At 41.2% G+C, this 24,219-nt stretch overlaps 1 protein-coding gene across 2 annotated transcripts; it reads left to right on the top strand.

Moving 5' to 3' along the window:
- The first annotated feature begins 434 nt into the window (after positions 1 to 434).
- LOC308336163 (alanine aminotransferase 2-like) lies at positions 435 to 19,122 on the top strand. Of its 2 annotated transcripts, none has more exons than XM_080793444.1 (12): positions 435 to 613; positions 712 to 913; positions 8,801 to 8,890; positions 9,029 to 9,137; positions 12,395 to 12,528; positions 13,146 to 13,389; positions 15,323 to 15,402; positions 16,133 to 16,269; positions 16,978 to 17,152; positions 17,310 to 17,465; positions 18,346 to 18,458; positions 18,774 to 19,122. In XM_080793444.1, exons 2-12 carry the CDS (start codon positions 770 to 772, stop codon positions 18,862 to 18,864), a joined length of 1,473 nt encoding a protein of 490 aa, XP_080649570.1. In that variant the 5' UTR covers positions 435 to 613; positions 712 to 769; the 3' UTR covers positions 18,865 to 19,122. The 2 variants fall into 2 exon arrangements, with proteins under 2 accessions (XP_080649570.1, XP_080649571.1); XM_080793445.1 differs by having other exon boundaries at positions 435 to 606.
- The last annotated feature ends 5,097 nt before the right edge of the window (positions 19,123 to 24,219 follow it).

Here is a 24,219-nt window from a genome sequence, read left to right on the forward strand (position 1 = left end):
AGCCTAAAAATAGCCTACAGATTTCGGAAAATGTCATGGTTATGTAGGCGACAGGCCTATTACTACAGTAGGTAGGCCTACTCACTGTTGTAATTATAGCCTTCTGACACCTACGGTGTTGGGTGAAATCAGTAAAATCACCCCTCAGCCAGCGATGCGAGTGAGCTGTTCTGTTCCCCGCAATGGCCGCAGCACTTTCTGGGGTCATAGAATTCGATAGGTCACCGATGTGTGTGTATAACTGTAACCTCAGAGTATTTGCTCAGAATCGAATGCACGCATGCATGGTGGTGGTGCGTGTCCTTGGAAAGCAAGCTGACTGACGCTGGTCTACAATGAACATATGAGGAGAAATCGAGCCAACCAAGTAGTAGTGTGACCAATAATCATTGAAGGCGTGGTAACATGTCAGTGTGTCGGCCCGTCGGGGGAGTTTCAAAGTTGGGTAATAATAACAAACACGTGCTGAGCAGTGAGGAGAAAGAGAGCGTGTGAACCATAGGGGGTGTGAACGCACTGCGCGCTGGTGACAGTTGAGTTGAAGCAAACTTCTGGAGACACGCTGTACACAGGCAGCACACTGGGAACTTTAGCAGCGTCTGAAGGGTAAGAAGTTAGAACCGATACGTTTTGGCGAGAGGAATATGCCTCAGCATATGCCTCAGTCACGCTGTTTCTGTTATTGTAATATATATATCTCAAATATTTCAGATATTTAGTGTATATCGTGGAGCGGCTGCAGGCAAGCGGCCACGTCTTGAAAAGAAGCATGTCCTCCGGAGAGAATGGAGTCTCGCACCGCGGGAGGGTTCTGACAGTTGACAACATGAACCCGAACGTCAAGCGGGTGGAGTATGCTGTCCGCGGTCCCATCGTGCAGCGGGCTTTACAACTGGAAAAGGAACTGAAAGAGGTCAGTCTGATCTGTGAATGCAACCTGCTCTGCTCATCATCCATTGTCACCCATAATTGCACGTGCATTTTTCAGTGTAATTTATTATAATTTAGCCCTTCCTACATAGTTGTGCGAGGGCTGGGCAACACAGCGTGCAGCCAAGTATGTCTTTATTTGATTTGCCATCCTCCAATCTGTGCGTGTGAGATGGACAATGCCGATTGTCTGACTAAAAAGTAGGTAGTCTACCTGCTGAGTTGTTTCAATCTGCTGTTGACAGTAGGCATACTGTAACTGTATGCTTAAGGCTGGTTTGCTAATGCTACATGTATCTTGCACATGCCACATGCTGGTAATGCAGTGACCAGCAGAGCATGGTATTACACAATGGGCATACACATTGGGTTCTCCCTTGAAATAAACAACCAGTTGCCTTGAGATTATACAAAATACAAGTGAAAATAATAGTTTTTTGTGTTTTTAAGTGGTTCATTTTCCACCATCCAATCTGCCAAATAAAATAGCCTACTGGCTGAGCTACAATCTGCTGTTGACAGTAGGCATACTGTATGCCAAGGCTGGTTTACTTGCTATCTTGCATGCCACATGCTGGACGAGTAATGCATGACATGACACATAAAATGATGACATCACATGGGCTTCTCCCTTGAAATAAACAACTCCCTGCCCCACTTGCCTTGAAGATTATGACAAAATAAAAGTAAATATAATTTGTGTTTTAAGTGGATAATTTCCCATCCTCCAATAAACTGTGTGCTGCTGCTAAATAGTACCTGCTGATTTATTTTGATCAGCTGTTTACTCAGGTTGGTTCACTATCTTTTCATGTCACATGCCACATGTTGTTAAATGGTTAAATGCATGATGTAACACAAAGAATGGGCATACACTTGGTGGCTCCCTTGAAAAACAAAAAACATCTCAACTTGCCTTGACAGTTACTTCAATAGAAAATGCATAAATGATTGATATGAGGCACAGACAATACATCATGTACTGTATGTTAAGTGAGGGAACGTGCAAAGACTACCTGGGTGACAGCGATAGCTCAGCAGTGTTGCACAGTCAGCTCCACTGATCGATTATATCCACCATGTTTTCCCCTAGAGAAGCCAAGCATGAGATGCACATGATGTCTCATTGATTGGAGAGCTGTGATGCAACCTTCGGATAACCCTCTTGGCCTCTTTTCAGAGGCAAAGTGTCCTGAAAGACAAATTAGATCAAGTAAGGGGACAAGCAGTCGTGTACCTAATACGATTGTAGCTGCAATACATGCAGGGTAATCAACTGGCAAGAATCTACACTACAGTGCATAGCTGGTGTGCATGTCACAGTCTCACACACTGCTGTAGCCTGAGGTCTCTGTAGAGACCGACTGCGACTTCAACTCAAGTCTCAACAATTACTCTCTTTACTCGGTGCACGGCTCAAGTTCACATAGGCAGGAAGATCACCAGCTCTCACGGAAATGTCCTTGATGCCAGTGTAATTTCAAGACCAAGTTTGGTACTAATTAGGCCACATACCCCCATAATATTTGGTACCATTTGTGCATCGCATTGGTTCTATTTGTACACTTACAAATACAAACCTCTTAAGTGTCCATTTGGTTCATAACAATGATCATTTAGCTGGGGAACCCCTGAACTCCCCCCGGCCCTGGGGGGGCCGGACCCCTCTTTTTAGAGTGCTTTGGTAATTGTTTATTATTTTTATGCTACCTGTGTCTATCCATGTAAAAATTAAGTAAAGGACATTTCCAAGTGCTGGTGAATTCTATACTCTGTCGAAACAGTCCAGAGTGGATAGGCCTGACAGATTTTCTGCCCTGAGAAACCAGTCTACAGTAGATAGGCCTACATTGTTGAGAGGTTATTATATAAGAGATGAAGTATTCCCCCGTGCAATGTCTTTTGTGTGCTCTCTCCTCCCTCCGTCCCTCTGTAGAGAAGAGTCCATTGAAGTGAGCCAGAGTCCAGACTTTTTCTTTGTAAGAGGCGGTCATTACCAAGCAGCTCCTGTTCTGCAGAAAGATCCTGAAATTCTTGGTAGTCACACCTGTTTTTCACTCCTTTAACTGTGCCTCTCTCATTCAACGTTTAGAATTGAATGAGCTGACGTAAGCATTCATTTACTTTATGTGATAAAAGTTTCATGAGGAAATGGTAAACAGAATTATGCCAGAAAGACAGAGCCACCGTAATGAATAAATAAATCCCTTTGAGCACATCTATCTCTATGTCCATGTTGGAACCATATACTTTCATGTTAATTTCCAATAGTACAGTACGGTCAGTACGTCTTACTTAAAAATAATATACTACTGTGTGTACTCCCAAGAAGAGACATCATATGCATTCAAATGACACAGGTCTTATTTGCAGCCAATTTGCAGTGCCTAGTATTTTATATCTAATCGGACCTGTCTATTGGCATCATGTAGAGGTCAAATTGTTGGCAGTGAAAACAATCCATGCTAGCAAAAAGTGTTAATTTAACTGTGCAAGTGTGAAAATGGATCCTTACGGGTGACAATGTTACTGTGCAGAACGTGACGTGGTGGATCCCATAGTTCTCTTAATAGGGCTGGCCTGGAGGTGCTCCAGTTGCCTTGTCAGCTGAGAGGCTGCTTGCCTGTTTCCTGACAGGTCTGTGACTGCAACACGTTTACTGAGGGATCAGCACATTTCGTGTATCTGTGTGTCCTTGTATTGCTATACTTGTGAGGGCCAAATATCGCCCACAAGAACTCTAGCCACATGCTGGTAATGCAGTGACCAGCAGAGCATGGTATTAGTATTACACAATGGGCATACACATTGGGTTCTCCCTTGAAATAAACAACCAGTTGCCTTGAAGATTATACAAAATAAAATAGTTTTTTGTGTTTTTAAGTGGTTCATTTTCCACCATCCAATCTGCCAAATAAAGTAGCCTACTGGCTGAGCTACAATCTGCTGTTGACAGTAGGCATACTGTATGCCAAGGCTGGTTTACTTGCTATCTTGCATGCCACATGCTGGACGAGTAATGCATGACATGACACATGGGCTTCTCCCTTGAAATAAACAACTCCCTGCCCCACTTGCCTTGAAGATTATGACAAAATAAAAGTAAATATAATTTGTGTTTTAAGTGGTTAATTTCCCATCCTCCAATAAACGGTGTGCTGCTGCTAAATAGTACCTGCTGATTTATTTTGATCAGCTGTTTACTCAGGTTGGTTCACTATCTTTTCATGTCACATGCCACATTTTAAAACGATTTTTATTAGGTTACAATTGGGAAAAGAAAAGATGCAGGTTGGGATTAGGTTTAAGTTTAGGTTTAGATGAAGTTAAAATTGTGCCTGGTTTATCCTTAGTTGCCTGCCTGTGTGACTGTCGGACACCGAAAACTGCAATCTCACAATGTGGCGGATTGTGCACTTGTAATGTAAACTAATTGTAAAGACTGCATTCTTTCCAGATGGCATAAAATGTTGATGTCTTCACAAGTATAGCAATATACTAACGCGTGTGTGCGTGCATGTGCGTGTGTTTGGCTCTCTGAACAATATCTCATGTCATCAGAAATGACAGGGACTGCACTGCGGCTACAAGATAAATCAGCCTTAGACAGACCTGGACGGACCTGTGGCAACCTGATATAGTGGATTTGGCGATTGTTAGAAACAGACCATGGCAGACATAGCGGACAAATTAGAAAGACTTATTGTGTGAAGTTTTTACATGTCCGTGAGTGCGTCTCCGTATTATCAGATGATGGAGCCACGTGTTGTTAGTCTAGAGAAGTCCCAATAAATGCAATCTCTTCTACAGGAGTTAGGTGTGTGCTGTGTGTATGTAGCTTCAGTCTAGGTGGTGCATACAGTAACAAACCAAGCATTATATTAGGTCCTATGTGGACTGGTGAACAGGATGTCCTGGATAGGTTGGTTGGTGTCATGTAATCGGTGCTTGCCGCCGCTGATTGAGTAGGACATCACAGGGATAAGGGGGGGGGGCAGGGCTGGCTGCTCTGTCACCCAGAAAACAGTCACCTCTTTGTTGGATCAGAACAAGGACGTGAATGAGGGGAGGGGATGTGTGGTTGCATCGGTGACTTAGACCTTTTGTACAATTACAACTAACGCTAATGCAAAACAACAACCCTGCAGTTCTTGCACCGAGGTTGATGTAACGACAGGCATATACCCACAGAAATACAAATATTGACTCAGCCTGAACTCTAAAATGTTAGAGTTGGCTGGCCTGACGTTTTGGCCTGCAAGAACATGCTGACTCCACATGTAAACAAGATACAGGTACAGTAAACTGACCCTGCAGCCTGCAGGACTGTTTGCATGGTGGAGCGTACTATACGTACATTACAATACTGTAGGGACTAGGGAGCTCGTATAGTTCAGTGGTCATAGTCACAGTGCCGTGCTGTGCCCTTGAGCCTGTCACTGGCCTTAGACCTTGAGCTGGCTCATTGCCTGCCCCCTGCTCCTGATAGTTAAGATGGGTCAAATGCAGACTGAGATTTACCCAACCGCCAACGTGGACCACATGTATAAAGTAACTCATTTGTTGGAGTTGGGCAGATGAATACGGGATCACTTTAACAGAACTTGGTACAGCAACCAGCTGTACTCTGCACCTTTTTTCATTTTTTCCCCCACTTTACCTTAAAAGGCCCTAAATACTCATACAGTTATTTTCAGCTACTTTGGCTATTTACACACCTCAGAGATTCACCCTCCTGTTTGCACCTCTAAGGACAGGCCAATTTACCTTGTTATCATTCTTTATGGCGGATGTTTGTGACACATAATGATCAGCATAGCTCCACCTAGCTCGAACCTTACTAGAGATATAATCAGCAAGAGTACGCGGAAAGCGGAAACACCTTTTAGGAATGTTCTGGGCCTTTAATTACATATTTTCTATAGACAAGGAAGAGCAACAAGTAAAGCAAGGTCCCAGAGAAAGGTGGGTCCCGGATTCTGTGACCTTGCGGTCGATGTGGTCGATGTACTTGCAATAGGGTCGGCCCCAATTACACCCCAATTACCTTATATCTGATTGGCTATCATCTGTCTCCCGGCTTGACATGAACTGCTACCCAATAGTAAATGCTAGGCATGCAGTTGGTTTGTATCAATACAATATATACGGTAATCCAATCAAGCATATACTGTACGTACTGTAATAGAATTAAAGTCAACGATTTCATGTAACTCCGCTGGCCAGGCCTATTTAAAACATCTTGTTTTTCTTTGCACAGATCAGGATAGGGAAGTTAAAGGGTTAAACAATAATATAAGTCAAGCTTGTAATGAATGATATACTAATGTTTTCTTTACAGTATCTCTCTCAGACAGCTGCAGCACAAACATAAAAAAATTACCTTTCAGAGGAACATTGTCCGATAAGGCTCATTTATTACAAATTCCATATTTCTTTAAATGTTCCAACTATTGACTCCTTCGAAAGCTTCCCCAGAAAACACTGACATATTTTGCAGCCTTCATCATCACAAAAGGCTTTTTCAGGCTTTTTAAAAATGTATTTTACATTGGCCATATATGGAGCGTATCTTGAGTGTACAGGGTTTGATCAGGTCAGATCAAGATATGGAATGTCAGAACAGGTGAGCTCCATATATGGAGATCTAAGGGTGGCAGCTGGGCTGGGTATTGAATGTACAGGGTTGGATGAGGGCCCAGGTAGCCGGGCCTTCATTTTCGGGCCTGTTGAGAACTGTAGTTTTCGCCGGCTGCCAGGCGCGGCTACACAAATAACTTTGGGGCAGGCCCGTCTAGAGTTTAACTCTAGAGTGTATCTGCATCTGTACAGACCAGACTCGAACAGCGCCAGATTTCATGCGGACGCTGCCAGACAGTGCCAGTTGGTCAATTTTCTAAAACATTTTCACATGTTTTTGTGTGAATACTGTGCACATTTTGTGGATATCGCATGAATGAATGATGAATGACACCTTCAACATGACGTCTGAGATCCATCAGGAAGCCGTGCCCTTATTATACCCTGTCTTGTTTATCAGTTCAAATATTGTTGTTGAGACACAGTTATGACAGTCGATGAAGCCACTGGATGGAATCTATGCGAGCCACCAAATGTCACATTTGCGTTTTAATCCAATATAAGGGGAATGGTCTATCAGCAAGCAGACCCAGAGGCTCCAAACCAAACGTTGTAGGAGCCAGTGAGATAAATCGTGAAGACAAAAAGCTGATGGATAGATATCGGTGTATATAATGAAACGTGTCTGAAATGAAGAGGGTTGGGAATTGGGTTTTAATTTGGGATAGAGGAAAAGCATCCATTTTCTTACTGTGGTGTGCAATTTATTAGTAATGGGGAGTTAGGAGTACTTGCTACACAGTAGTCTTTTGCTCTGATAAAAACAGAAGGGTCTGTGTCCCTTGCCGGAGTCGTCGTGGTACTTTAAAAGCACCCCCTCCCCCCTTTCATGTGCGGTCGCTGCCTGTTCCATAGCGGTGCCAAGCTCACTCTATGCTTGTCTGTCTAAAACACAAGACTACTAATGAGAGCCGAGGGGGGTGTGTGTGTATGTGTGCATGCTTTGCATAGAACCAAGGGCAGCATCAGTGTGTGAGATGAATGTGTACACGTCTCCACAGTTGGATTTATATGCTAAGACAGTGGATTTCAATTGTTTTAATTTCAAGACCCCAGTTTGGCATGCATTTAGGCCACAGACTGAGAGGTCTCTGTAAAGGTCCATTTGGTTCCTAACTACAGTGTCAGTCATGTACTGGATGTTGTCAGGAATGTTTAAAGAGCCTCCTTATGTATATGTTGCATATGGTAATTGCTCTGTCCTACAGTAGGACAGGCAGACATAATTTGGATATTTTCAAACATTTTATGTTTGTTCGCCACAGCTGCAGATTCCTGGACTGTGGGTGGTTGCACTTCCACTGATGGAAAACAATGTTTGTTGGCAAGCGTGGCCCTGTTCCCCCATGAAACTCCTAAAGTAAGAACACTTTAGAGCTGTAGGAATTTCTGTGGCCTTCACGACTCTTCAGCCATCAGTATAATGGTTCTACAAGCCCCCAACACGTGTTGTGAGCTTGTAGATCGTCTATTTCCACTACTTTTGTGTGACACACGACGAAATGGGGCAATCATTTACGGGGGAATACAAAAGTTGAAATATGGAGGTACAAGGTTTCTGCAGTGACGATTCTGTATGTTACTTCAATAAGGAGTATGCAACGTTCAGCTCTGACAATGCCTACACTAACCCAAATTATGAAATAAGACATGCTGTAAAATAAACCACAACCACATCATAGTTGACCAAGTCGTGCTTAGTGACTCACAGTTTAACCATGGACAAACTGTAAGGCCAGAGTGTACACCGATGGAAGTAGTATAACAGCTGTTGGAAACTATGTGATTTATTTATTAAATATTTTTTATTGAAAGAATAAATCAATTACATTTTACAGAAAGCAAGACAAAATATGCATAACAATAAAATCAGTAGACATAACAGACTGAGATTAGACATAAACAGTGTGTAGAAATATTTGTGTGTGTGTGTGTGTCAAAAGTCAAAGTCAATGTCAGTGTTTTGCCTGAAGTCTGACGCTTTAAGCCATTTCAAAGTGAAGCAGCTGTGTCCTGTCTTGCCCGTTTGTCTCTCCTTTCTTGTATTGGCACAATTCCAATTCTCGCATGCATGCAATAAACACCCTCACTGCATGCAATAAACACCCTCACTGAGCAATTTAATAAGGAGTTACAGGAACTACCGTACTCTTTATTTCTCTGTCTCTCTCTCTGTCTGGCTGTCTCTTTCACTCTGTCATTTTCACTCTATCTCTTCCCCCTCTTCCAGGGAGTCAAGAAGCCGTTCACGGAAGTCATCAAGGCAAACATTGGTGACGCTCATGCCATGGGCCAGAAGCCTATCACATTTCTCAGACAGGTTGGAACACGGCCTCCTTTTAAGTCACAGTGCAATAGAATCCATATTAGAGTTATGCTTAATAAGGATGCAATGTGGCATGTTATTACATGCATGAGCATTGTGTGTGTGTCATATTCTTGTTCTGGATTATCTCAGGTCTTAGCTATGTGTGCCTACCCTGATCTTCTCGAAGACAACAGGTTTCCAGAGGACGCTAAGCAAAGAGCACAGCGAATCCTTCAGGCATGCGGCGGAAACAGCTTAGGTCAGAGAACTCGTCTTCTGCACTTCATTCCCCTCGCCTCCCCCCTGATTTTCCCATCTATTCCAGGAATTCTAACAGGCTATCATCTGCTCACACTCACAGTATCACTCTGTCATTCACTACATCAGTTGATCCTAACTATGGTGCTGTACTGGTGGTTGCCTAATGCCTATCCTACTGCGGTTCATGTGGGTCGATGTCTAGTGCTCTTTACTTAGGGACTAGTTGGTGGAAGGATACATAATCAGCAGCACTCTCTCCAACAATGTGGGTTTTGAGCCACTGTACTACATAACTATTAACTTAGAACCCTATTAACTCTCTCCGTTTAGTATTCTATCTACTAGGCTGATCAGTGTCATATTTCTTGTTATTTACGCTGACATGAGGCCATGGATGTGCTATCATATTGGTCAATTGGACAACTTTGCCTAAAAACTAAGTTTAAAGTCAATGCATGAGAAACTAATGTAGCCTAATTCAGTGTCCTCTTAATTCTTGAAATATTGGATTTGAAAATGTTTTGGGTGGTTTGATCGGGACACCCTTACCGAATTGTTAAATCCATATTTCGGCTTGACATCATGCATGTGTATGGATTGAGAGACTAATTTCTCTTACTGTATCTCTCTCCACACTCATTCCTGAGACTCTGCTGGCAAGATCTGTCCTTTCAGATACAGCTGTGTACATCATCTCATCCTAAATGCCATTACTGTTCCATTTCATATACAATTGTGCAATTATGTGCAAGTATGGGTCAGCGAACATCCAACATTAAATTAAAAATCAACATGTGATTGACTGGTGACACGCTAGGAAAGGCCGAATGACATAAATATGAGAGAAACATGGAGAAAGTTAGTGTGAGAAATGAATATAGGAGGGAAGACGGTTGATGTAGAACTTCTTTTAGGTTGTAATGTCACTGCATACATCACTATAATTATAGGGCATACCTCCTGGTGGAGATTTGTGCTCTACTTATGCAAGTTATTTTCATTTTCACTTTAGAACTTTGTCAACTTACTTGCTTACTTACTTCACTAGAGTTCATTTAACAGGGACGGTGTAATTGTCTGAGATAATATTTCTTTCCTATAATTTGCGCTCTGCTCAACACCAGTCCATCCACTGGCGTAAAGGTTTATCACATTTTTACTGATGACGAGTATGAATCCCATACTTCCAAGTGAGGAGAAGGATGGACTCAACCTTGGGGGGCACACAAAATGCACCAGGAGCAGGGTCCCACGTTGCGCGTGCGGTCGGGAACAGGCGGCCAAGATAAAACCAGCGGGCCCTGCAAATTCCTGCATCCTCCCACAAGTAACCAGATACAGAGCTTATACACTAGCAAGATATGAATAATGTTTGAGAAGAACGTAATTTCCCCTACCGTGCTGGTTATCGCTGCTATTGCATCATGTGGAGTCTCTCTCTCTCTCTCTCTCTCTCTCTCCTCACGGCTCATGCTGCATCCTGTGCGCAGCTCGTCACGGTGTCCTTGACATGTCACAATGTAATATAGCACAATAGGCCTACAGTAGGTACAGTATATGTCCCGTCAGACATATACTGTACCATATACTGTAGTGTACAGTATATGTCCCGTCCCTCTATCTGTGAGCAACTCCTCACAAATAAACAACCCCTCTCTCGTGTGCGCCTGCTCAATCTCATTCTGTTTGGGTAAACTCCTAATGTTTTTCGATATCAATGGAAATATTGCTGGTTTAGCGGAACTAAACGATAAAATTGCGGGATGGTGCGGGACTAAATGTGACTTAATTTTTTGTTGCGGGGCAGGAGCGGCGGACAGGCGGTCACTGCGGGTGGTCAAATCAATGAATGAAATCATTGCGGGAGCGGGCGGGAGTGGTCAGAAATCCAACGGGAGCGGGCGGGAGTGGTCAGAAATCCAACGGGAGCGGGCGGGAGTGGTCAGAAATCCAACGGGAGCGGGCGGGAGTGGTCAGAAATCCAACGGGAGTGGGATTAATAAAACACTCCCACGGCAGGGCTCTAATACAAAGGACAGCCACGATTGGTGAATGGTTCAGCACTACCACCAATGGACAGCGACAAATCAGAGCAGTGGTTCTCAAACATTTTTGTCTCCCATGTAAATAACTTTCATCCACGGCACCTCTGAATCACATTGTTAATTTTATAGCACCTTTTGTCATTAACGGTAGCAAATATGTAAATCTTTCCCCAACGATACAGTATGTCACGAGGAAAAGTGGAGAGAATATTAGTTTCCATTGGGTAAAATGACTTTTATAGTTGGCGTTTAACCACTTAAACCACAGCATTCCTATTCTGGGGGAACAGTCACCAATGTTACAAGTGGTTAAACTGAATTGACATTAATGAATTATCAAAGTGTTCTGAGGCACCCCTGGACTTACGTCAAGGCACCCTAGGGTGCCATGGGCATGGCACCCACTTTGAGAAGCCCTGGGCTAGAGGCTACACTGCTACAGTATGTTCTTAGTTAAGCCAGCAATACTACGTGAGAATTATAATGTATCCTGTGTTTTGGAAAGTCCACTGCAGTTTAGGGTCGTTGATGGAAAAGGACAACTTTAAATACTGCTGCTAGTGGCATCATCCTCTGTAACTGCTACGTCCTCTCTGATGCTAGCTGCTTGTTCTGCTGTGCTTTTAGCATGGAATTGCTTCAGTTCACTGCGGCAGTTTTATCAGGTGGTGGTTTGAAAAATACCTGTACCTGTATGTCTATTTCTCCGATGTGGTTCTGCAGGTGGCTAACTTTTAGTGGCAACAGAAGTACACAACACAAGTTTATATATATGTATAATTGAAATTTGGGATGAAATCTTGATCAAATGTAGAGTCATACATCATATATGACATACAGTAGATGACATCTACAGACTCGCCACATGAAGTCCCAGATCCACATCAGAGCCACACCATTCCCATGTGTGCCGGAGGGCTGGGCTCAGGCATGTCCAAAGACAGCAGTCAAAGCATTCAAGTATTGATTCAAATACAAATGAAACTATTAATTATCATCTTATTGATAAATTTCATATGAATACAAATTGACACAAAATCGAAATATTTTCTGACCATTCTAAAAAGGAAATCTGATTTGAGGGTGTGGGCAAATGCTAACCCTGGGCTTGTGTTTGTTTCTGTGTTTGTTTGCATAGTGTTTTGTATATCAACAGTACAGTCAGTCCTGTGTGAGTCAGAATCTGAGTGTGTTGTCCTGTGCTTTTCAGGAGCTTATAGTGCTAGCCAGGGAATAGAGTGCATCCGCCAGGACGCTGCTCGTTACATCCAGAAGAGGGATGGTGGAATTCCCTCCAACCCAGACAACATCTACCTCTCCACAGGTGCCAGCGACGCTATAGTGGTATGACTATACACCTCCTCCTTTCCATGTTTAAACTGAAATCCTCCACTAATCGGGCCAGCTTTCTTTTTTCCCCAGTTAATTAATTATAACAGTGAGGGTACTCAAACTTTTTGATTTCAAGTAAACTCTGAGTTACAGACCCCTAAGGGTCCATCCGGAGCCCGCTTTAAGAACCACTGATTTATAAATGTTCATGTATATTTTAACAAATTGCGATGGCTCAGGAGGTAGAGGTAGGAATCGGGAAGGTTTGCGGTTCCATCCCCTGCTCCCCCTGAGTTGATGTCCTTGAGCAAGACGTAAATGTTCTAGTTGTCTCGTTCAATATTTGCTCATGTTAAGATATTGTCTTTACCTTTCTGTATGCCAGATGTTCTTAACCCATTTAGGACTGAGAACTGATTCTACAAAATGTCTTCTAAATCATGACAGTTTTCTGAAAAGCGTTTCTATATCAGTGGTTTTCAAACTATTTCATGTCAAGGACCTCAGAAATTGTATGTAATTGGCCACCGACCCCCATCTGAAAATATGTTGTTCTTACACTTGGCGGGTGTATTGCTGAGGACCCGTCACCGTGGAGTACACAACACGCTCTCTTCTCTTCCTCCCAGACCATGCTGAAGTTGTTGGTGGCTGGTGAGGGCCGCGAGCGCACGGGTGTGATGATCTCCGTTCCACAGTATCCGCTGTACTCTGCTGCCTTGGCCGACCTGGCCGCTGTGCAGATCAACTACTACCTGGACGAGGACAAGTGCTGGGGCCTGGACGTCACCGAACTCAGGAGATCCGTCACTGCCGCAAGGCAACACTGCAATCCCCGCGCCCTCTGCATCATCAATCCTGGAAATCCAACTGGTTTGCATTTTGATTGACATGCACGCGAACACACACACACACACACACACACACACACACACACACACACACACACACACACACACACACACAATACAGCAGGTAGCAACATTACAGGCAGTGAAAATCTTGTACAGAGAGCTTCTTCAACAGTGTGGATACTGCACTCCTGCACTCTATTGTATGTACAGCATGTGTACAGTCTAGTGGTAAAGTGAACAATGCAGCGTAACAGTACAGTATGTGGGTGTGTGTGAAAGTATTTGCAATTATATGTGCATCAAAGCAACAAAATGTCAGTCCGACTCCTAGGTAGCACGTAGGGTGACCAGATGTCCCGCTTTGTGCGGGATTGTCCCGCATTTCAACGACTTTTCATGCGTCCCGCAAATTGAGACGTTGTCCCGCATTCTGATTGACAGGCTCCAGTTTTCAAATGTGCGCTTTATCTGTGGGTCTGTGGGAGAACAGCGGAGCTGCGGAGGCTGTCATGACAGGGCCAGGGGGCGGGCCGTGACTGTGTGTGTGTGTGGGTGTCTGTGTGCGTGTAGGTATAGGTAGAATTGGCTGTCAATCAAACAGCCGGGCAGGGAGGGGGAATGGGCGCGTTCGTAAATACCACACCGGAGCACACTCGCCTATAGTTTGCATTGCACAGTGGGCTCAGTGCGCTATTTCCGAACGCGCCCTTCAAATCAATGCGGTGCGGATACTAACAGTGTTCACTGAACACCCACCAAAACAAAACAATGCACGAAACAACGAGGATAAAGGTGAAGAAAATGAAGTGCAGTTACAACAAGCACAGGGGAACTATTTATCCGAGGGTGAAGAAGCCATGCAGACAGTGCAAGGCATATTGAAAGAGTCTTCTGTGAGTCTGTGACATTTGTAATTAGAGTCGTTTCTCAGTGACACACGGAGGAGGTGAATAACGACGTGAAGCAACGTGTTCAAAAGGAGGCTTCACGGTGAATGGACACGTAACACATTTGTACTAAAACCAAACAACAATAAAAAGTAACAGCAGGTGAAATAACTAGTGTTTACCACACAGTACAACTGACTGAGAGACGTTCAGACTTGTAATGGACAACATAAACACCTAAAAGGTGATCCTGGCTATGCTGCTATGGTGGAGAAGTGTGTTTACAATTTAATTTATTATGAGTTTCCTCCAATGCTGACCAATTTTGATTTATATTTCTGGTTTAATTTATTATATATTTTATTTATTTTACCTGTACAATTTCAAAATAATTTGCAGTAGTTGGCTTTGTTAGGAGGAGGATACTTTGATAAAGTAAACGTTTATTTATTGGTTCCTTATTGGTTATAATTCATGGCTTCACAAATCACAATCAAATCAAAGCCCCTTGGTTGGTTGGACCAGTTGTATTGGTTAATTTGGTTGGTTGGTTGGTTGGTGTATTGTGTATTGGTTGGTTGGTTAGTTAATTGGTCCAGTTGTATTGGTTGGTTGGTTGGTTGGTCGTTGGTGTATTTTGTATTGTATATTTCTGTTAAGTTTCTTTTAGTTGCATAGTAGTTCTATTATAGTTATTATCATCATAGTCCTATGATGTGCTACTGCATCAACCAGATGACAAAGCATAGATATGCTATGTGAGAGGCAGAATAGAAATGTTATTATTTTTGTTTTCGTATACACATTATTCACGTGCACGACACAACCCTGCATGTGTCCCACATTGTCCCACACAAACACACTCTTTGTCCCACATCTGGCTAGTTGGGATCTGGTCACCCTAGTAGCACGGATGTATTGTTTAATTAATTTAATTTTTTAGAAGATCAATTCAACAGTTGAAAACTACTTCAAGTCAGATTAATTTTTCTTGTTTTATTTATTTAGTTTCAGTAAATGAATAAATAATTCTAATCTTCAACCTGTGGTTGTCCTGTGTGATAGGTCAGGTCCAGAGCAGACAGTGCATTGAAGATGTGATCCGATTTGCTAAAGAGGAGCACCTTTTCCTCATGGCTGATGAAGTAACTTCATTCATTTCTTCACATTAATGTGTAGTTGATGTATTAGAGGTCACTGAACATCATTGAAATGTGCATGTTACTAGTTCTGAGAAAGTGACAGTCAATGATGAATCATTTCTCTTGATAATATAAAATGCATCCCACTCAGTCAGTGTAACCATAGTTGTTAATAATAATAATAATAATAATAATAATGAATTATATAATTTGGCTTTTTTCTTTTCTTTAGTTGTTAATAATAATAATAATAATAATAATAATAATGAATTATATAATTTGGCTTTTTTTTTGTTTTAATGCCTTTTGCTGTGCCTTTTTTGCCTCCATGATATGTCTGCTGCAATGTTTAAATATTATAATAGAAAGAGAATTATCCGCAGATATTTGAAAAAGGTGCTGAATAAATGTATTGCATAAGTTACACATCACAATCAATGGTGAAAACTGCACAAGTGCTTCCCTTATGTAGGGAAATTAGAAACAATATACCACAGATCTGTTTGTGATGTGCAGTGAGTATAGTGTGACATCTAGTGGCTGAATGTTGCCTTTTCATGCCAAAGACCCCCAAATTGTACAGTACAGTAGTATTTGGCTATGGACTTTTGTGCCAGCCTCCCAGGGATTCCCATAAGAGAAGCTTCGTCAAATATTTTAATTTGGCGACAGGTTGAGAACCCCTACCTTACATGTAGTGAATCCTCATGACTATATTACCTCTCCACTTCAGGTGTACCAGGATAACATCTATGCAGAGGGCTGTGCCTTCCACTCCTTTAAGAAGGTGCTCTTTGAGATGGGACCAGAGTATTCAGATGCTGTGGAACTGGCCTCCTTTCACTCCACCTCCAAATGTTACATGGGAGAGTGAGTCTTCGCAGCTAAACTTGAAAATGTGCGAGAACACCATCAAATCTTCAGTGTTCATTCAACACGGAAGACTAACTCGATTTGCACGCTCTTTGGAGCCTAATTTTCACTGAAGATTTGACTGTAGATGCACACAGCAGAAATGGCATAATATAAACCATGCTTTTATAGAATCAAGTAACCTTTATTGGTATAGCACGCTTGAGACCCAAATTGCACCAATGATTAGCCATGCAACTCCTTGCAACCAAACGGTTGTGAGTAGTTGCATGTAGTTGCATGAAACCATTATCCCCAATGGCAGGTGCAAGGAGTCACATTGGTGCATTAATGCGGTTTTGGGCCTAAAAACTTAACAGGAGTTAATGCAAAATGCTTTCCTGAAAACATCAATGACACATTACAGAGTTCATAGAGAGCTAAATTAAATCAGGATAAATGTATTAAAATAAACAAACTAAATACTGGTATTACTGTATATTGCGCTGCCACCCTGAATGTCCGTGGCATCTGATCACGAAAACACAAACTATTTTATGTGATGCCATGACGACCGGGCACTATTTGGTTTTTCCTGATATAGGGCCAAATATCTTCTTCACCGTGACAGTCCTATCTCAGAGCTAAATGATCACTCAGGATTTTAATGTGTGCTCAACTGCTCATACAATAGCATTATGCCTGACTCTTTTGTGCGTGTGTTAGGTGTGGTTTCCGCGGGGGCTACATGGAGGTGATCAACCTGGATCCTGAGGTGAAGCTGCAGCTCACCAAGCTGGTTTCGGTGCGTCTGTGCCCGCCTGTCCCGGGACAGGCTCTGCTGGACCTGGTGGTGAACCCACCCCAACCTGGAGAACCCTCCTATGAAACATTTATGAAGGTCTGAACATGCACAGTTGCACACTAGTGCTACTCTCTATGGTGTGTGTGTGTGTGTGTGTGTGTGTGTGTGTGTGTGTGTGTGTGTGTGTGTATATTCATTTCTTTGATTTATTTTATTTATAAAAAAACGCTTTGATACGTTGTCTCTCCAACAGGAACGGAATGCTGTGTTGGCCGACTTGAAAGCAAAGGCCCAGCTGACTGAGCAGATCTTCAACGCGGTGCCTGGCATCACATGTAACCCTGTCCAGGGTGCAATGTACACCTTCCCTCGCGTCACTCTACCCCAGAAGGCCATTGAGCTGGCCAAGGTCTGTACTATGTGCACCCTGTTTCTTTTGGCTTCGTTTATTGACTCTGTGGGTGTTTTTAATTGTGTGTTTTTTTACTTTGTCTTTTCTTTAAACCCAAACAACCAGTGGTGGACTTTTCTTTTTTTTACTTAGTAAATGTATCAATACTGCAATGTAGAAATACTCTGTTACAAGTATAGTCTGGATTTCTAAATTTACTTGAGTAAATTATTGGTATCAAATCAAATTATTTTTGTCATAGTTGTCATAGCAGCAACAGAAGAAACATAGGAAAGGTACAGAGTCAAGAACAAAACCATAATACATAAGAATAAAATGTAAAATGCAAATGCAACGTATATAGTTAGATTCTGACAATGGACATTGCACTGTGTCTAAAGGAATAAGTGTAAATGTACTGTCTATTGCCTGCACCAATTTCATAAATCTATCATGATGAAATGAATACTATATACAGTATGCATAAACTGATATAAGAAATATAGTGTATAGTGTCAATTCAATTTTATTATAGTGCCAGTCTGAAGAGTGTCATGGCGTATCTTCACCCTGTACATATGACATCTGAACGTTTATGTACACGTTCACTTTGTGTATGTAGTCAGCGGCTGGCCTCTCAAAACAGGGTGAAGATGCGTCATGACATGTTTCAGGGCTACACAAGTCACCAGATACTTTACATAATAGAGCACAGAGCCATGGCATGTCAACTGGTCTTCAACAGTGAGTTTTTTTAAATTATAAATCCACGCTCTGTGTGTGTGTGTGTGTGTGTGTGTGTGTGTGTGTGTGTGTGTGTGTGTGTGTGTGTGTGTGTGTGTGTGTGTGTGTGTGTGTGTGTGTGTGTGTGTGTGTGTGTGTGTGTGTGCGTTTACAGAAGGACGGCCAGGCTCCAGATATGTTATATTGCATGAAGCTGTTGGAAGAGACTGGTATCTGCCTTGTTCCAGGGAGTGGCTTTGGACAGAGAGAGGGAACCTATCACTTCAGGTAAGCCCACTGCCATTAGAATTAGAGTTCACCCTAAAAACTACTTATTTTGTATCAATTACACACACCATGAAGCTTAGAATTCATGGAGATTTTTTTTGTTTTTGTTCACATTCCTAAGCCAAATAATTGGTCAGACTCAGTAGGAGACTCAGTAGTAAGTACTACCAGAGACTCCGCTGGTCATCAAATTATCGCATTCAGCTATTTTATAGCCTACATATTTTATATAGTTAGTTACTGAATTATAATTACTAGTCATTTCACACTTTTCTCTTATCTATGGACTTCTTTCCTTTATGTAATCTTGTCTAGAATGACCATCTTACCTCCAGCCGAGAAACTGAAAGTTGTATTGGAGAAAATCGGGAAGTTCCACCAGCAGTTCACACAGGAGTTTTCGTAACAACTTTTCTCAGTTTTTCATCAGCCTCAGAATATCTATGGCAGAGACTGAAATGTCAACCTGCAGCCCCACACAGTATTTCAGGTGTCTTTCTTTCTGTGCCTGAAGCAGGCCAGTACAACGCTACCATCTTCAATATGAGCATTCTCTCTCCAGTGCCCTTAGTTGCACGTTTGTGCAAGTCTTATTAAAACGTTATATATTTGTGTACACCTGTGATTTGTATGTGTGAAATCTAATAAAAGGAAAACAATGTCATTGTTAAGTCTTCTTTACTTGAATGATGTGGATATCAGCATACAGCATTTTGTCATGAACTCGTGTCACATTTGCTATTGACAACACAAACATTAAATGCCATTGACAATGAATGGAGAATTTACGTCATATGTGGACGAGCAAATCGGCTTTTCTAAACAGTGCAACTGTTTTAATTCAGCTCGGGGCTTATAATATATTACATGATCATGGTGAAAAGTTTTAAACATTGTATAGTTAACAAGTTGACAAATTAATTCATGAAGAAACATGGGCTATAACCCATCGTTTTTTTTCATTTTTGTCAAATCATCAAAAATGATGAAAAACGGCGCGCTATAGTATGCCGTACGATATAGGCTATAGCCCATGGTCCAAAATGATGAGAAACGAGGATAACTTTTTTTTTCAAAATTTCAGAAATTGTGGAAATTGCGGAATTTTCGCAATTTTTCAAAAAAATCAAAAAACATGGGCTATAACCCATCGTTTTTTTTTAAACACTCCGCAATTTGCTAATGTTTCCCATCCTTTCCGGTAAATACAACACATTGAGCAGGGCACTGCAGGGAGTTGAACCCCGTTCCGGTAAACCAGAACTCCGACACCAGTGCCTTAGTTTTTGTGTTGTTCATTTACAGGTCCAGGTGTGCATACGCATGTGCGCCTGTGCGTGTGTAGGTGCACGCTTCAATATAACCCATCGTTTTTTTCAATATTGTCAAATCATCAAAAATTATGAAAAACGGCGCGCTATAGTATGCCGTACGATATAGGCTATAGCCCATGGTCCAAAATGATGAGAAACGAGGCTAACTTTTTTTTTCAAAATTTCAAAAAACATGGGCTATAACCCATCGTTTTTGTCATTTCGTCATTTTTTTCAAATCCTCAAAAATGATGAAAAACGGCGCGCTATAGTATGCCGTACGATATGGGCTATAGCCCATGGTCCAAAATGATGAGAAACGAGGATAACCTTTTTTTCAAAATTTCAAAAAACATGGGCTATAACCCATCGTTTTTGTCAAATTGCGGAAATTGCGGATTTGTTTTTTCATTTTTTCATTTTTTTCAAATCCTCAAAAATGATGAAAAACGGCGCGCTACAGTACACCTTCCTATAAGAAGGAAATAGACAACTTCCTCCAGGATTCATTGCTGGAGGGTTGTATAACTCCGGCAGAGTGCAAATTTCTAACCAAAGACAAACCCTCTGTCCCTCTATTTTACTGTGTTCCAAAAATTCACAAATCTCTTTCTCACCCTCCAGGCAGACCCATAGTGGCTTCTAATGACAGCCTTACAGAGCCCCTCTCTCAGTTTGTTGATCGCCACATGAGACCCATTGTAACCAAATTGCCCTCTTATTTAAGAGACACAGGAGACTTCATACAACAACTTTCAGAGGTAAATATTCTCAATTCCACTGCCAATATTATTTTGGCTACCCTTGATGTGGTCTCCCTATACACTAATATCCCCCATGATCTAGGCACAGAGTCATTAAGATTCTATTTAGACTTAAGGGATGAATTGACACCTCCAACTAACTTTCTGGTAGATATGACATCCATGATTTTACACAAAAACTATTTTCTATTTGAGAACTCCTATCATCTCCAACTGCAGGGGGCACCAATGGGCTTAGTATTCAGTCCAGATTATGCAGGCATTGCCTTGGGCTTCCTTGAACACAATTCAGTGTGGCACAACAATCCTTATTCCTTATGCCCACAATATGTTGTTATTTAAGAGATACATTGATGATATTATCCTTATCTGGCAAGGTACTGAGGAAGAGCTTCATAGCTTTGTGTCCTACCTGAACAATCTGGCACCTACCATTAAATTCAACATGGAATTCAGCAAACATGAAATTCCATTTCTAGACACCCGTGTACTTTTTCAGGATGGCAAATTGTCCACCACTCTGTACACCAAACCAACAGACAAGAATAGTCTTTTACATGCCACCAGTGCACATCCCCCTGCTCTGAAGAAAGGTTTACCATATTCTCAATTCCTCAGACTGAAACGAATCTGTAACAGTCAGTCAGATTTTGAAAAAGAGAGAGACATCATGTACAGAAACTTTGTTGATAGAGGGTACCCCAGAAAATGGCTTGACTCTGCTTTAACTAAATTAAATAATCCTTACCAGGTTGCAAAGACCAAAAAGAAACACTCATGTGCCTGCATCACTACTAATCCTTTGAGCAATGATATACGTAGCATCATAGAGAAACACTGGCATGTTTTGTCAGCTGATCCTGAAGGTGCTAAAGTGTTTACTGACCCTCCTCTTTTCTCTCATTATAGATCTCAAAGCATCAGAGACTATATGGTGAAAGCAGACTGCTATATACCCCCCCAGAAATTCCCCATACTATTGTAACATCTGTGCCCAGAGTCACATTGGTTCCATGCATTTTTTGTTTGCTATGCACCATTTTTCATGTATTTTATTATTTTCTACCAATCCGTTGCGCTATGAAATGTTTCTAATTATCTGCTGGACTATATGCTACAAGAAGCCAGTTGGATACATGGGTTGCTATGGCAACAGTCAGTGATTGTGAAGCCCCGCCCACAGCTCACCTGGGGTTGATGGGCAATCACAATGTTTGGGCCACCTGGGGGGAGTTTGACTCAGGCAGTGCAGAGTGAAGGAGCAGGGAGACAGACAGGCTGCTGCTGTGGGCAAGAGGAATATTTCCCATGTTCTTGCCATTCTTTCCCTTTTGGATTATTCCCTTGGAGTTGGGTTATTCCCTTGAATTTGGATTAGACCTCTGGATTTAGAGAACTTCTTCCTTTCCTGGAGTGTGGATATTGGACATTTGACCAGACTTTTCCGAGGAGTTTAAGAGTGGCCAGAGGAGACTGGCCACACTCTACTGGTTTGGATTTGCGTTATTTTTGGACACTTGAGTTTAGTTTTGGACACTTTGAGTTTAGTTTGGACAGTGCTACCGTTTGAGAGTTTTATTTAATTTTGATCTGATTAAGTGAACATTATTTGATAGTGCACTTGATTTTCTTTTGATTTAATAAATCACAGTTTAAGCTTATTTGCTGATTTTTTTAGTGATTCTTATTCTGAACTGACCCACCACCTCCCTCATTTTGCTATAATTGGTTTATTTAATTGTCATTATTGTAATCGTTATACTATAGCACGCTGATTTTCAACATTTTTTGAGGATTTGAAGAAAATTCAAAATTTCAAAAAACATGGGTTATAGCCCATCGTTTTTTGAATTTCTGAAAAAAATGTTATCCTCATTTTTCATCATTTTTGAACATGGGCTATAGCCCCTACCGTACGGCATACTAAAAGCACGCCGTTTTTCCACATTTTTGAGGATTTGAAGAAAATTCAAAATTTCAAAAAACATGGGTTATAGCCCATCGTTTTTTTTATTTTTGAAAAAAATGTTATCCTCATTTTTCATCATTTTTGAACATGGGCTATAGCCCCTACCGTACGGCATACTATAGCACGCCGTTTTTCATCATTTTTGAGGATTTGAAGAAAATTCAAAATTTCAAAAAACATGGGTTATAGCCCATCGTTTTTTTAATTTTTGAAAAAAATGTTATCCTCATTTTTCATCATTTTTGAACATGGGCTATAGCCCGTACCGTATACTATAGCACGCCGCTTTTCAAATTTTTTGAGGATTTGAAGAAAATTCAAAATTTCAAAAAACATGGGTTATAGCCCATCGTTTTTTTTATTTTTGAAAAAAATGTTATCCTCATTTTTCATCATTTTTGAACATGGGCTATAGCCCCTACCGTACGGCATACTATAGCACGCCGTTTTTCATCATTTTTGAGGATTTGAAGAAAATTCAAAATTTCAAAAAACATGGGTTATAGCCCATCGTTTTTTTAATTTTTGAAAAAAATGTTATCCTCATTTTTCATCATTTTTGAACATGGGCTATAGCCCCTACCGTACGGCATACTATAGCACGCCGTTTTTCATCATTTTTGAGGATTTGAAGAAAATTCAAAATTTCAAAAAACATGGGTTATAGCCCATCGTTTTTTGAATTTTTGAAAAAAATGTTATCCTCATTTTTCATCATTTTTGAACATGGGCTATAGCCCCTACCGTACGGCATACTATAGCACGCCGTTTTTCATCATTTTTGAGGATTTGAAGAAAATTCAAAATTTCAAAAAACATGGGTTATAGCCCATCGTTTTTTGAATTTTTGAAAAAAATGTTATCCTCATTTTTCATCATTTTTGAACATGGGCTATAGCCCCTACCGTACGGCATACTATAGCACGCCGTTTTTCATCATTTTTGAGGATTTGAAGAAAATTCAAAATTTCAAAAAACATGGGTTATAGCCCATCGTTTTTTGAATTTTTGAAAAAAATGTTATCCTCATTTTTCATCATTTTTGAACATGGGCTATAGCCCCTACCGTACGGCATACTATAGCACGCCGTTTTTCATCATTTTTGAGGATTTGAAGAAAATTCAAAATTTCAAAAAACATGGGTTATAGCCCATCGTTTTTTGAATTTTTGAAAAAAATGTTATCCTCATTTTTCATCATTTTTGAACATGGGCTATAGCCCCTACCGTACGGCATACTATAGCATGCCGTTTTTCATCATTTTTGAGGATTTGAAGAAAATTCAAAATTTCAAAAAACATGGGTTATAGCCCATCGTTTTTTGAATTTTTGAAAAAAATGTTATCCTCATTTTTCATCATTTTTGAACATGGGCTATAGCCCGTACCGTACGGCATACTATAGCACGCCGTTTTTCATAATTTTTGAGGATTTGAAGAAAATTCAAAATTTCAAAAAACATGGGTTATAGCCCATCGTTTTTATTTTTGAAAAAAATGTTATCCTCATTTTTCATCATTTTTGAACATGGGCTATAGCCCCTACCGTACGGCATACTATAGCACGCCGTTTTTCATCATTTTTGAGGATTTGAAGAAAATTCAAAATTTCAAAAAACATGGGTTATAGCCCATCGTTTTTTTTATTTTTGAAAAAAATGTTATCCTCATTTTTCATCATTTTTGAACATGGGCTATAGCCCCTACCGTACGGC

Source organism: Protomyctophum bolini, assembly GCF_963924005.1.
Source record: "Protomyctophum bolini genome assembly, chromosome: 21".
NCBI lineage: Eukaryota > Metazoa > Chordata > Actinopteri > Myctophiformes > Myctophidae > Protomyctophum > Protomyctophum bolini.

Bases quoted from the DNA above. Each gene is read 5' to 3' on its own strand.
- LOC308336163 (XM_080793444.1), top strand. From the start codon at position 770: ATGTCCTCCGGAGAGAATGGAGTCTCGCACCGCGGGAGGGTTCTGACA. The intron at 8,891-9,028 runs GTTGGAACACGG...GGATTATCTCAG, and splicing joins CTATCACATTTCTCAGACAG to GTCTTAGCTATGTGTGCCTA. The intron at 17,153-17,309 runs GTCTGAACATGC...TCTCTCCAACAG, and splicing joins CCTATGAAACATTTATGAAG to GAACGGAATGCTGTGTTGGC.